Source organism: Azolla caroliniana, unplaced genomic scaffold (assembly GCF_043228905.1).
Source record: "Azolla caroliniana isolate FFs.n. ecotype wild unplaced genomic scaffold, voAzoCaro1.0.p SCAF_5, whole genome shotgun sequence".
In the NCBI taxonomy this organism is placed as follows: domain Eukaryota; kingdom Viridiplantae; phylum Streptophyta; class Polypodiopsida; order Salviniales; family Salviniaceae; genus Azolla; species Azolla caroliniana.
In genome coordinates this window covers 6,179,346-6,194,174 of record NW_028230440.1, presented here as the reverse complement: position 1 = coordinate 6,194,174, position 14,829 = coordinate 6,179,346, and the positions used below count along the sequence as shown (strand labels likewise).

General features: G+C 38.2%; 2 protein-coding genes across 3 annotated transcripts; one reads left to right on the top strand and one right to left on the bottom strand.

Moving 5' to 3' along the window:
• Positions 1-1,290: 1,290 nt before the first annotated feature.
• Positions 1,291-10,405, top strand: LOC147863930 (uncharacterized). Of its 2 annotated transcripts, XM_087319567.1 has the most exons (15): positions 1,299-1,480; positions 4,570-4,779; positions 4,943-5,083; positions 5,169-5,285; positions 5,365-5,449; positions 5,924-6,032; positions 6,135-6,202; positions 6,322-6,450; positions 6,540-7,723; positions 8,222-8,428; positions 8,812-8,872; positions 8,973-9,086; positions 9,224-9,337; positions 9,717-10,013; positions 10,115-10,405. In XM_087319567.1, the coding sequence occupies exons 2-14, from the start codon at positions 4,661-4,663 to the stop codon at positions 9,810-9,812; spliced, it is 2,544 nt and encodes an 847-aa protein (XP_087175693.1). In that variant the 5' UTR covers positions 1,299-1,480; positions 4,570-4,660; the 3' UTR covers positions 9,813-10,013; positions 10,115-10,405. The 2 variants fall into 2 exon arrangements, with proteins under 2 accessions (XP_087175694.1, XP_087175693.1); XM_087319568.1 differs by lacking the exons at positions 9,224-9,337; positions 9,717-10,013; positions 10,115-10,405 and having other exon boundaries at positions 1,291-1,480; positions 8,222-8,387; positions 8,973-9,061.
• A 1,478-nt stretch (positions 10,406-11,883) lies between these two features.
• Positions 11,884-13,711, bottom strand: LOC147863929 (uncharacterized). Its single transcript, XM_087320566.1, has one exon. It carries the CDS (start codon positions 13,583-13,585, stop codon positions 12,107-12,109), a length of 1,479 nt encoding a protein of 492 aa, XP_087176692.1. The 5' UTR covers positions 13,586-13,711; the 3' UTR covers positions 11,884-12,106.
• Between the last annotated feature and the right edge of the window lie 1,118 nt (positions 13,712-14,829).

Below are 14,829 nucleotides of genomic sequence, written 5' to 3'. Positions count from 1 at the left end.
CATCCTAGCCATCAAGCATGAAAAAAATCAATGCCTATTATGTTCCAATTCCACTAAACAAAAGAAATATGTTCCTTTAGCAAAAAAAAATTTGAACGCATCCCCTAATGGTAAAGCTCCAACCATAACTCTCCAAATGAATACCTTAGCGCGTAGCATCAATTAGGAACACAAACATGCCTTGATCACATGAAACCACCAGGTAATGAGCTTACGAAAACCCCATATCTTTATAACCCTTTCTTCCATCCACTTATGTATGTCAATCAACTTGTCATAAGCATTGTTTGTTGAGATCATAGTCAATCTCCTGTAATAAAATAAAAAACACACCACCATGACTAACTTACAAAAAAGTATAGAACCCTTCTAGGGATCTTAATTCTATGACAACTACAAACTCAATCCCACCCTACACACCAATTCAAATGTCTCTCTCTTTGCCACCCCTCCCCCTCCCCCTCCCCCTTCCCCAAAACCACACACACACACACACACACACACACACACACACACACACACACACACACACAAACACAAGAAATACTTAGTCTTAACGAGTGCACACTAGGCAAGCCTAGTTTTGTCAGTTCCCTATAGTGTGTTCTATTTGCAATCACATCCTTACTATAGTGGCAACGTGTCAAAAGTATCAGATTTCTCTATGGTCAATCTAGCATTACTATGTAAAACATAAACCACATTACCTAACGTAACCATAAATCGAACGTGAACATCCTTGCAACCGAAACCCATTCGAGACACAAGCAGGGGGGGGGGGGGGGGGCAGAAGGTACAACCCATTCATTCCTCAAAAGATCGTAGATCGCCGGTTCTCGACGATTCTCTGCTTGTCGAGGCGGTAGCACCGATCATCCATACGGTTCCACAAGAACATAGGCACAATTCGAAGAAGAGGTTTAGTTACGATGGGATGGGATGGGATGTCTCCGAGAGGAGCTCGTAATTCAGTAGAGGTTAGCATGGCCAAAAGACGGGCAGCATATGTCCGTCCGTCCGTCCGTCCGTCCGTCCATCTGTCCGTCCGGCCCCACAGCCCCCAACAGTCAGTACACATTTCTCTTCACTGATTGATTGATACTCGGCGATCTCCTCCCTCCCTCCTTCTCTTCGAATCACTGCAGAAGACACGTACAGAACTGATCGATCGATCGATCGATCAGAAGCTCAGAGACACAGTGTAGTAGAAGAAAGAAAGGAAAAAAAGGAAGAACGGAAGAAAGAGAGAGGCAGAGAAAGAAAGACAGAAAGAAGAAAAGACAAGAGAAACAGAAGCAACGATCGAAAGAGAGATCCGTCATATTCCTTCTTTGGTCTTTTTTATTTGTGTGTGTGTCTCTCTCGAAGCTGCTTCCTGTTCGATTCGATTCTTTTGCTTCTCAAAGCTCACGTTTTTCTTTTCTTGGTCGACTGGGATTTCTTCTTCTTCGTCGAGAATGATCCTGACCTACTGATGCTGGTAAGCTTTCCTCCTATTTTCTCTGATATCTTATTATATTTCTTTGCCTTTTGTTGACACTCGATTTTCTTAGCATTTTCTATCTGTTTGATATTTCATTCTTCCTTTGCTTTCATTGGTTCTCTCTCTTCCATGTGGTCTACTATTTCTATGTTATATATTGTTTACACTTTGTAGAGTAAATTTTTGCTTCGGTTTTCCCACAGGTGTTGGGTTTTTCTGATCTACTATTTCTGCATATGCTAGTTTTCTCACGTGATCTTCTATGTGAGTCCACGGTATATATATATATATATATTGTTTTTAGAGTAAATTTGTTCATAGCGATTACGTTTTTGAGATTGAGCTCCATTTTGCTCTCCAAAGTATCCTTCACATGAAATTGCTTATGTTTACGTTTCCTTTCGATGCTTGATTATATTCTACTATTTCTTTTGATTTTTTTGTACTGTTCTTCTGCGCATGTTTTCTCTTTTTCATTTTTCTGTACCTGTTTTCTTGTGCCATGTAATGTTTGGTTTTCTTTGTGGTGTAGATTTGTTTTGACTTTTATAAAAAATGTCAGTACAGTATTTTTTGTTTTGTTTTATATTTTGCTTTGCTTATTGTTGAGATCCGTTTTCTCCCCTAAAATGCTTGTCGGAAAGACATTTTGGATATTACAGTGTTTGTTTTTGTGTTCTACTTTTTTTAATTATTTCTGACTTGACTATATATGCTGATATCTGATACCGATTTCTTTATAGAATGAGTAAATTTGTTCAGCTCATCTATGTAGTAATTTTCCTACCTAGTTTAATTCTGTATCTTTTGCCTTTGATATGATATTCCAATCACAGTGTTTGTTTCCTGTCGACATATGCTATTTTCATGATCTGAGCATAACGTTGTAATGTTTCTCAATGTGATCAATCTGTATATCTTCTGCTTTTGATGTTCGATTTGACTCTGTTTTCTAAAAGTGTTCAGCTGTGCTTTTTTTTGCTGATTGCAGTGTCTGTTTCTTGTTTTTGGATATGCTTTTTCGCCTCGATATGTAATGCTTGCCAGCGTCATGTACGATGCAATGTTTTTGTTTTCTCTGTAGTATACAGTTTGTGTAGTTCTGCATTAGGTGGCTTTGTTGGTTCTCCTTTGGTTGTGGTATGAGAGACACATATTTGAGGTGACCACACATTGAAACACTCTTCTCCCAATAAGCTGAATTCTGATGTAGAATCTAAATATGCTGAATTAGAGGGGACTACAGAAGTTTCAGAACCCATTAGGCAAATCATAAGATAAGCGACAAGATGGGCATGGGAAGATGAGTGGAGGATTTAGGAGAGTGCTACTTCTTGCAAAGTAAAGAAGGCGTTAGACAAATTAGATGTTGAAGTGATTTTAGTATCAGAAATATTGAACTTTTTAATTAACGCTAGAAAATAACATATTAGCAACTCTGCCTGGTTGCAGAAGAGGAAAATGAGCAAAGAATGCATAAGCTAAGTTTCATTGACGTATTGGGAATGTCGCCAAACTGCCTCTTCTATGACAGACTACGTAAAAGTAGCTCCTAAGAAACCGTCATTTCTGACATGGAGATTTTTTGGTTCACCATGCTATTTCTTTGCATCTGCGCACAACCACAAAGTGGCGACATCCTTTTTTGGTTTTTTTAAGGACCTTGTGAAACAAGTGGTGAATGTCACTATATTTGAGTTAATGTTTACTGGGAGACAAAATCACATGTACTAAAGTGAATGTTCGTCTGTGTTGCAAAAGGCACAAAAGAAGTACAAGAATCGTAGCACTTTCCAGTTCAAGGATGATGAGATGTAGCAGCTCCAGAAAATCTAAATGGGATGCCCTGGGTAGTACAATGACGAAGCCAGCTAAAATGTAGTTAAAGCCATCCCGAAGTAATCAGAGGGTATAGAATGAAATATATGGACATGCTGCCTCCTCATGGATAGAATGGGAGTATCTAGTAGAGCTATATAGTGTATACTTCACATAGTACATCGATATCCCTATATAATACTGTTATGTGTTACATACTACATATCTATCCCTACATATATTCTACTAGATACTGTACATAATACACATATATCCCTAAATAATACTATAGGTTATTTACCATTATCTTAAGTTCCTAATTTACGAGCAAATAATATGGAAGTTTTCTTAGTAATCTGTGTGGAATGGTCTATGTTATGTTCATGTTATAAATGTTGGCACTGTTATTTTTTGTCATAAATCTAACAATTATTAGCAACTATATGCTAAATAAATGTTCGATTCAAAGAACATAAACTGTTTCGACACATGCTCATGCATGTATATATGCAGAAATTGGCATGGCCACCTGTACATGTCGACAAAAACTATATTCTCCTTTCTTACACGCTGTGATATGTTTCAGGGCATTTTTATACCTAAATATTAGAATCATTGATGACTTAGTTTTTGTGTGCTTGTATATGGTGTTAGAGGCCATCAATACCCATTGCTCAATGTTGGTGAACCTAATGCCTTAGTGCTAGTTATGCATAATGTTAGTAAGTCTTAAGTGATATCTGGTTCTTCATATCTGGGTTTGTGTATATAGTCTTATGTTCTACTTATCACAAGAGTAACTTCACTATTTAACGTTAAAAACTGTAAGTTCATTTAAAAAATGTGAGTTTTTTTGGTTTTGTTTGCTATTGGATGGATAAATTAATCTTACAACCGTCTATGACATATATGGTAGATTGGTTCATGGCACTTCACTGAAAAATGTGGTAAAAAATTAAAATGTTTCACTCTCTTTGGATGATGGCATGAGTTGGAATTGCATAAATCTGGCCATTCTTTGCATGATGCAGTTGTTTATCTTGCTCTTCTTGACCTCAACTTTCAAGATGTAGCAGTTGCACTTGCCATACACATTTCTAAACATATGTTTTATTTCACTTAATTAAGTTTTCTTTTCGAATCATCAGTAGTGTTATTTCAATATCACCAGATAAATGTATACGTTGGACTTAAATTGATTATATCGAAGGTGTATATGGTTTTATCTATGGTTAGAAAATTTCTGATGCTGTGTTTATTAATGACAGAGCCAAAAATTTGTACAGAGTTTGGGTGCTTCCCTGCTCTATTGCATCTTAGACTACAGTTTGTAGCTGTGCACTCATAGCCTCTACATATATGATGTCAAGTTCAGGCATTAGAAAACTTTCTGAGCACCAGCCAAGCACCAGTTCTTCAAATTTGCAAGCTGCATCATCATTATCTCGCCACCATTCATATACTGGCAGAAGCCATTCGTAAGTCCAACCATCTCTCTCTCTCTCTCTCTCTCTCTCTCTCTCGATCAATGTACCTTTGGTATTCCGCAGCATACAACCCTTTTTTCTGTCTGTGTGTGTCTGCAAATAGACTTCAATGATTTAAAGGTGACCATTAATCAACTGTATGCTTCTAATATAGCCGGCGAAATGTAACAAGACTCCTATTATGGAGAGAGATATCTCCTGTTGTGAGACAAGGATACCGGAAGTTCTGGGCAGAATCAACTAGATGTAGCCAAGGGAATGAAGCAGTCAGTGCAAAACATGCACTGATAGCATGGTGTGTGATAATTTGGTAGGAATTTCAGTTCTGTGTATTTTGGTAGGCGTTCTTTAGCTGATACAGCTGGTACTATGTTTCTCAGGTTGGAAGCAGAATCACTAAGAAATTGCACAGCTAAATATTGTCCTCTTCAGCCTGCTCCTAGATCTACAATAGCTGCAGCATTCAGTCCAGATGGAACAATACTCGCATCAACGCAGTATGGCTGTTGAATACTTGGATAACTTTACTGTTTCCACTTTTTTTTCTTCTTGTTTATTGTTAATTTGATATGGCAGCGGTGACCATACTGTGAAACTCATTAGTTGCAAAACAGGATTGTGCCATAAGACACTAGGCGGCCATCGACGAACGCCCTGGGTGGTGAGCATAAATGCATTTTTAAGAACATTATTGAGCTTAATTTTATGTGTAAAAATTATGAATCATACCAATGCTGTAGCGGTTCTCATTTCACTTCTATAAACCAAAAAAGGGAAAATAAATTTAAGAACCAATGTGTCCAACTTATTGAAAACATCATCTTTCAAATAAAGACATTTTTGTGGTTGATCTCTAAGCTATTGTTAAAGCTAGATAAAACATTGTTCAGGTGGTTAAAATATTGTTCAACTGTCCCTTCCTATCATAATGATAGAATGTCCAAAAATATGAGAAAATCCTCATTGTACTGTTAGATGAGTAAACCATGCCATACAGGAAGGATTGAAAACAGGGCTGTTCACATAGGTTTATTTCAATATTTCGACGGAGCACTCATATTTGGAAATAAATTATGAGTGGTTCCTGATGTGGTAACTGTTGATAACTACGCTAACGAGTCATTTCATAATATAGGTAAGGTTTCATCCAAACCAATCTGATATATTGGCGAGCGGAAGCCTTGATAATGAAGTGAAGATATGGAATGCAAACACAGCTGATTGCATTGCGTCACATGATTTTAGTAAGCTTCTCCTCTTGTTGGAATAGTTCTATGCTAGAGATAGGCAACTGCTTATTATATCTTCTGTATTTATAGCTGGTATATGTATTGCTTTGATTTCAGATCGGCCCATTGCCTCAATTGCATTTCATGCTCAAGGAAATCTTCTTGCCGTTGCTTCAGGTCACAAGGTAAAGATTTCGCCTTTCTTTTCCCTCATGTTATATTTCTCATGCCAATCTTATCTGTTTTTGACAGTGTTCTATTATCATTTTATTCTTGTCTTTGTCTTGTTTCTATGTGCACTCAGCTTTACATTTGGCAATACAATAGTCGGGAAGTGGAAGTAGCATCACCTGCAATTGTGCTGAAAACACGGCGTTCACTTCGTGCTGTGCATTTTCACCCTCATGGTGCTCCATTGTTACTAACAGCTGAGGTCAGCATCACATTGTTGGTAATTTATGAAATAAAGCAGTTAGTCTTGTTTTTTCATATTTTTTTACAGTAGTGCTGCTTATTGTGAAGGTAAATGGCTTGGATGCTCCTGATTGCCCTATGACTTTTGCAACGTCAGCAGGTTATCTTCAATATCCCTGTCCTGCAATTTTTCTAACATCAGTACAGCAGCCATTTCCTGATTCTATGCAATTAGGAAACCCTATTGATACAAATGGAGAGATTCCTTTGCATTCTTCGTGGGTATTGCCTGCATCTGTTGACTCTCATTCTGTTGAAGCTCCCCAAGACAACATGATGGATGTGAGTGGTATGCCACACATACACTTCACAGATTCTGAAGCTGTACCTATGGATGCTTCTCCCCAACCAGTTCAAAACGATTTGCCTTTGTTTTCCGATGGAACAACAGGAAATGAGGATCACAGACCGTATATGTTAGAAACTCCTAGCAATATGGAATCTGGTGTAGATATGTTTCTTAGGGCTGCTGAAGGACAGGTGTTGGCTGATGGGCCTAACAGCAGAAATCCCATAGTAGCTTCTACTGTGGAAAATAACCACCATTTGACAAGGGTGTTACCAAGAAGTGAAACCAGGGATTCATTGCTAGGTGTGAACTTCCCATCAAATATACAAGAAGGGCATATAGATGGAATGAACTTGTGGTCGAATACTGGTGGTTGGAGCAACGTCAATGTTCAGGTGCTGGTTGCAGATAATTCTTTGCATGAGTCAGAAGGGTGGGAATTACCATTCTTGCAAGGCTGGATGATGGGTCAAACCCAGGCAGGACTTGCCCAATCGACCTTACACAGTCAGCACTGTATAATTGTGGTTCCTAATATTCCTATTGATGCAAGAGGAATCCAACGTTTACAAGAGAACCAACAAAGAAATCAAGATGCCACGATGATTCCATCTACTAATGTCAGGAATGTAACAAGATCAGGAACCAGCAGAGGAAGTCGTAGTAGAGGAACTACGCATAGGGGATTGGTGAATTCAAATACTGAGGGAGCTAATTCATCTGTTCTCGTTGGAATTCTCCATGGTTTTGCTAATAGGGACCCTAACTTGGGTCTGACTGCAGCAGAAGCATCCCCCCAACTTTCAACAGCAGCAGCTGCAGCTGCTGCTGAATTGCCATGTACAGTAAAGCTTAGAATCTGGCCTCATTCTATGAAGCATCCAACTGCTGCTCTAGATCCAGGGACATGCAAATTGACGATTCCACATGCTGTGCTATGCAGGTAATAAATATTAAATTTTAGTTTTTTCTTTTCCTCTCTTCCCTTCTATTTTGTACACAATCTAAAAATGGAAAACTGTAAATACCCCTTTTCTTGTTTTCCCAATGCCCCTTTGTATTCCGTATTCCCCAAACACCCTGGTCAACCCTAAAAAAGAGAAGGGGACGAGTTGACTATATAATTGCTGAGGGAGCACAGAAATCCCTGACAGGGCTAACTAAACAAGGACATTTGAGGAAATAACCACAACATAAGTGCACTTCAGTATTTCAGAATATTTCTCATCTAAAATTTGGTATAAATTATGTGGTACTGATTTCATTCTTGGCATTACACTTTCATCTTATGCTATGTTACCACGTGGATACCAATCTTTAATATGTATTATTTAAATTTTATGTAAATCTCAGATTCTTTGGACTTTGGTTGTATCATGGTGTTTGCTGATTAAGGGTCAATATTTTCTGATTTTCTAATGAAATTTATCTTTCATTTCAGTGAAATGGGTGCTCATTTCTCACCTTGTGGACGATTTTTAGCTGCATGTGTGGCCTGCGTATTGCATCCTGCTGATTCAGATGCTTTATTTCACTTTAGACAACCGATAATTGGGACAGCTTCAGCAGGCACCTCTCCAACTCGGCATCCAATATCTGCTCAGCAGGTTATTTATGAACTTCGAGTGTATTCTCTGGAAGATGCCACGTAAGCCTCCTTCATACCATATAAATTAGAGGAAAAACTATAAAATACCCCATAAGTTTTCTTTATATCCCCAAATGCCCTTAGTTTCTTGCAATTTTGCTACATGGACTTGGTCAAACCCCAATGACCAATTATGTGTGCATTTGAGAAAGTATATGATGGTTAATCTATGCCCTTTTTTGTGAATTATGTGCTCTATCACTTCACCCTTTTTCTCTCTTATTTGGCCCTTCATTAATGGCATTTGGAGAAATATTGAAATCTCATGAGTATTTCAGAGATTTCCCCTATAAACTCTCTTTTGTACCATAGAAATGATTTAAACTATGTTTTTGTATAGAATGATAAGTTTAGGCTTGAGAACTTTTTGTTGTCGTGTGTAGGTTTGGTGAGGTTCTTGCATCCAGGGCAATCAGAGCTGCTCATTGTCTTACTTCCATTCAGGTTTGTTTGCTGTTTTCCTGTAGTATCTTTTAGTTTTGTAAGAACAAATATCTCAGAAGTCTAATTGCCATTCTCTAATATTCTGATGTCTACTTTACAGTTTTCACCTGCCTCTGATCATATTTTATTAGCTTATGGTCGGCGACATGACTCTCTTTTGAGGAGCATTGTAGTTAATGGGACAACAACTATTCCCATCTTCACAATCTTAGAGGTTTGATTTCAGTTCTCCTTTGCATTTTCATTATTCATCTGTCTTGAAAGTACCCATCCTTATTTATTTTTGATCCCGCTCAAGAAATCAATAAGCAGGTTACCATCCATGCATTTAATATGATTTGTCAATCACAGGTGTACAGAGTTTCTGATATGGAGCTCGTCAAAGTGCTACCGAGTGCTGAAGATGAAGTAAATGTTGCCTGTTTTCATCCTGAAGTTGGGGGTGGTCTTGCCTATGGAACTAAGGTACCTTTCTTTGTTGGTTTGAATTTCTGATCTGGTCTTTTTAGCATTGCCTCACTGCCTCTAGAGAAAAATCTATTATTTTTGGAAGCCTAGTTTGGAAATACTTACAAACTGGAAAACAATAAGCTCCTATTTTCATAAATAGGCAAAATTTCTGAAACAACTCCAACTTCTCTGTTTCCCCAAATGTATTCGGTCAATCCTTGGCTTGGAGCAATTATAGTAGGGAGTTTGAAGAATTAACAGAACTTTTTGGTTTGTTGAAATATAGAAAAGCTTGGGGTAGTTTTGAAATTTTTTCTTATTACTCTTTCACATTGTTGTTTTAATCAATTATGTGCCTAAGCATGTGTTTTGATGATAATCTTGAGGTATTCAGGAAGGCAGATTACGGATTTTCAGACATGAGCGATCGGAGAAACCCTCCGGATTCTTTAAAACATCTTTTGAAGATAATGTGTCTGAAGCTGGCTAAACTCTTTGCCTAAGGTTCAACCAGTTCATGCATTTAATTCCCTCTTATGTAGCAGGAAGTGATCGCTTGTGAACTAGAATCTTCTGATGCTGAATTTGAAGCAGGATTTGAATCATAACCCAATATCATCATCCTCTAAATCAATGATGTGATAGTAAGGATTCAATTACAGAATATTTGGATATCATTGTACACTATCAGGTACATTGGTGTACTATCTATCCTCGTTCATTGAATACTTACTAGTTGGGGATGTATTTGCTTCATTGTATGTCAAGTTTAAAATTTATTTGTAACCTCAGGAGGCGTGGAGGATGATTTAGGAACTTTTCTCCATTGATGAGAGGAGTTAATTGCTCCACCAGGTTGGAAGAATGGGAAAGAAGCAGTTTCTGAGATGGTGTTGGTCAAAGGATTAGAGTCATAAATTATTTGTAAATATTAGAGGTCATGCAATTGAGGTCTCTATTAATTAAAATTGACCAAGCCAGGATTGGAGGCCGTAGTATTGAAGATCAGCTGGATGTACAATAACTGACATTGATTTAATTACATACTCATGTCTGTTTTAAGTGAACGAGGAATTTAATTCACCAGTAAAGCTTGGTCTTTATTGCATATTTGATATGCTATGCGTCTCCTTGCACAGTAACAACCTAATTCTCATAGCATTACCCTATACTTGTCAGATTAGATTAAGGATATCCTAGTGATAAACTTAACAGACATATTTGTAAGGCCAGTTTCCTTCCAAAGTAAATTTCTATTTGAAGAATATGTATGCAGGTGCTTTCCTAAACCTTCGCCTGAGTTGCTTGTTCTTTACCTAGTAGAATTTTGTTTTCAGAAATAAACTGAATAGCAATGGAAATGGCTTAAAGGGTAATATGTCTGAAAGGACATCCTCCGTCTATTTGCTTTGTGCTCATACTATATTCACGACAATATCACAATTTCCCTTCTTAAAAAGTACTCAATTCACTCACTTTTTACTTTTACTATAATTTACAACAATATTATAGTTTCTATTTCTTTTCTAAAAAATAAAGCTCTTTGCATTAGTCATAAAATTTTATAATTGTAAATGTTATATGTGAACCCCAGAAGGGACTCAATAGTTCCATCATATATGGAGGATGACCATTGCTAGATAAAGCTAATTGTTATATTTCAGTTCCATCCGATTCTCCCATGATGCCAGTGCATTAGCTCATTAGCACGGCTACAACTTTATGCCTGGTGCAATGTTTGATAGGAGAAGACCCGCATATAACGCTGTTTTCAAAGATTCAATAGTGTTATTGGGCTGACCAATTCCAAAGCGGCTTAATCTTTGGCATTGATGGGGGTTATAATATCACAATTTCCCTTCATAAAAAATTTATTCATTTCATTTCCTTTCAATTTCTCTGGAAGAAAGTACTGCATCTACCATAATTCTCGTGCTTTGAACATACATATATAGATTTTTACGAGACTTGTGATTTTAGAAAAGATGTTTATAATATCTTTTTAATGCTTATGTAGCGTAAGTTTTTAATGCTACCTGAAATAGAATTTGTATTTCTTACTTTTTCCCACTTGCTTTTGAAGCTACTGTGCAAATTGAAAGCTCCTTGTAATGCAAATTAGGTTAATTAAAAAAATTGCCATGTAACCAAAACCTCTTCCAGCTCTCATAGATTACAATTGGTCTGTTTCAAAGAAGACCATATACCATATATCCACCTATATCTTGTGTCTATTAGAGTGCATTTTAGAATCTGGTACTCATGCTTCATAACAAGGCATCTAGAATAAAGCAAGAAACTTTATATGTTTCTCAACTAGGAAACTTATGATGGCATATAATAGATGAGTAAAGAGTGACCCCATTGGGACGTATAAAGAAACTAATAAACCTCATAAGAACATGGGAGAAACTAGATATCATTTCTTCAGTTCTCCCCTCTCCCTGTATTTTGGAAACATGAGAGTTAGGACACGAGTTTTGCACATGCAATGAGTAACAAGAAAGAGATCAGCTTTGCTAATTGACGAAAAACTCCATCACTGGTCACCCTTTTAACCCTTCAAAAATTTTACTTGATTCATCAATGACAATGACTTTCACATCAACAATGCAGATTCGTTCCCTTCTACCAACAATTAGACTTAATCCAGATGTTGCGAGCACAACCTCAAAAGAGCCTTTCTTATGTGATAATAATGTATTACTGGTGTCTACTGAGGAGCTATTCAGCAGCCTTTGAGACAATAGCCAACCATCACCTACCAGCAATGATGATAATGTGTTAATGGTGTCTAAATAGGAGCTCTTCAGCAACCTTTGAGAACATAGCAACCGCATTTGTCATTGCACTTGCAATTGTATAGCTAGCCTCCTTAAACACAACAAGCTTCTCCCTCTCCAGAGCAATCATATCCCGATGCCGAGCATCCTTCCGATCCTCGACAAAAGCTACCACATCGTTGTTCTTAACACCACTGGGAGTATCATGTCCGTTATGGTGAGCACCTTTATCATCTACACCGTCAAATTGACTAGTATTAGCACCGTTTTTTTCAAAGGCATTCCGGGAAGCCAAAGGATGTGTCGGTGGTGACGGGGATGCTCCGTAATGGGGATTCTCAGGTCTCATTCTTTCAAGCTGCAAATGCTTCGAGAAGAATGCATAGTTCTCATCGTTGGTTTGTGAAGCAGGTAAGCAAGTTCTCTCTGCGAAAAGGCGGGAGGACATATGGTGCTCATGTTGCGATCGGGACGACATCACTGTGGTATCATCCTCTGTAGATGAGCCGTCTTTCAAATCGGTTTGGTTGTCCGCCTGGATTTCGGGTTCGGGTTTGAAGTGTGTGACAACTTTCTCATTCTCATTCTCGTTGTTGTCGATTGTCTTCCTTCTCCTCTTCCTTGAAGTGGCTATGTCAAGTTTCCCGACATGCTCAGCTAAGGGCAGGTTTGCACCCTCCAACCTGACCATGCTCGGTACATCAACAGCATGCACTAAGTGAAGAGGAGGAGGGGGTGAAGGCAAAGAGTTAGTCGAAATCCTCTTCTCCCTAGCCTCTCTTTTAAGCCCACCGAAACCTCCTTTCGAAGGAGGAAGGGGTGGTTTATTGGAGAGTATATTTGCAATCCTTTGGTACACTTCTATATCCATGTTACTCGGTAGTATCTTAGCCCTTCTTTCCCAACCCTCCATCTCAAAATATGATTGAACACAACCCTCCTTTTGCTCTTCATAGTCTCGTATCTTTCGAAAATCAGGCATCATGTTGTCCCATTTTATCCTACATTGCTCTTTACTTCGGTTCACTCCTTTGTTCTTACAATAGGCCGATACATTTTTCCATTTATCATCAGCTAAGACCCTATTTTTCTTACTCTCTCCATAACATGACTCTTCTTCTTTGGCTTTTGCTTCAAGAAGGATGAGAATCTCACTCACAAGCCAATTACCTTGCTTATATGCAATCTCCTTATCGCCATCACGACTAGGGTTTTGGTCAAGACTAAGCTTATTTTTCTGCGACCCAACATCCTCACTACATTTCTCATCAGAAATATCCTTCAGAGATGGCTCTAACACGAATGAATATTCTTTGTTGCAGGTTAGCATACCACTTACTTGCTCATCCGATCCCGTGGTAACAGCGATGATCTCTTCTCCACTTTGGAGAGATTTTCGAGGTTCTCTGTCTTTCTCTTCTCCTTCATCTTCTGAATAATGCGAAGAACCATTCGTCTGGTCACTCCCAGAGTCTCTCATCGAAACAAGCGAATACAAAAAGCGCTCATGCACACGCTTCAGGCTGTGGCGGCAGTGATGGAGAGAAGAGAAGCCGAGAAAGATTACGCAGGAACGAGAAACAGAGAGGCGCACAAATGAGAAAGGGGGGGGTTCTGATGGGGGGGGAGGCGGGTCGAGCTCAGAATAGAGAGCAAAGGAGGCTATGGCGAAGAAGAAGACGAAGAAGAAGAAGAAGACGCAGAAGCAGAGAACTAATTCCGGAGCTTAACGTGTGTTGAAGGAAGACAGGGGCAGAAGATGACCGGCGCAACAGGTTCTCTTCGACCGACACGTGGCGGGAAGGTGGAGGGGGCTCATCGAATCTTGGCCCTCCATCCGTTCTGTTCATCGGACGGTTGAGATTCACTTAATCAGAATCCCGGATTTAGGCAAAAGCTTTCTCTCCCTTTTTAAAAAAAGAAGAAGGACTTTTTAGTAAAATGTATATCTGCTTCTCGTTTCTCCAAATTACAAAACTAGGCTCCTTGTGAACTTTATAGAAACTACAAAACTAGGCTTCTCTTGAACCCCTCTCAAAACTGCCACCTTTCATTACTTCCACAACAAAAAACGAGGGGTATCTTGGTAAAATTTCAATAAATAAATAAACTCGAGTAGTTTTCCTGGTAACATTTAGAAAAATATAGGAACATGTTGATCAACTTCTCTAATATAGATAAAAAAGCAACACATCATTTGCGAATAATGTTATGGTAACATCATTTCGATTGATTAAAAAAAGCAAGGGCATTTGAATCATTTTAAAAGAAACATTTGGGGGGATTTACTATTCTCATACCCTAGAAAGGTTTTTTGTGGTAGTGCAAGATAAACATAGTGTTTATACCACTTCTTAGGACTTGATTTTACCCAACAACATCAATTTTTACAATCATGTTGATTTTATAATACAACTTTAAGCTTGGTATTTCGAAACAAGCTTACCTCTTGATATTTGACTCATAAGCTATGCCAATGTTGGCAACCTCTTACAACAAAGCCCACTTAGTTGGTTGTTGCATTTTGTCATTTCTAGTAAGAGGAAATCAAAACTTTACATGAGTTCTAAGAATTCGATGTATCTAGGTCACTTTCCTAATAACGTTACGTACAAGGGTATTTAAGATGGTAGACAAAACTGACTACCAAAGCAATTTGCAAACTAGTTATAACGAATACAATCAATTCAGAGATTAATAATACACCATGTGTTATTATAAATA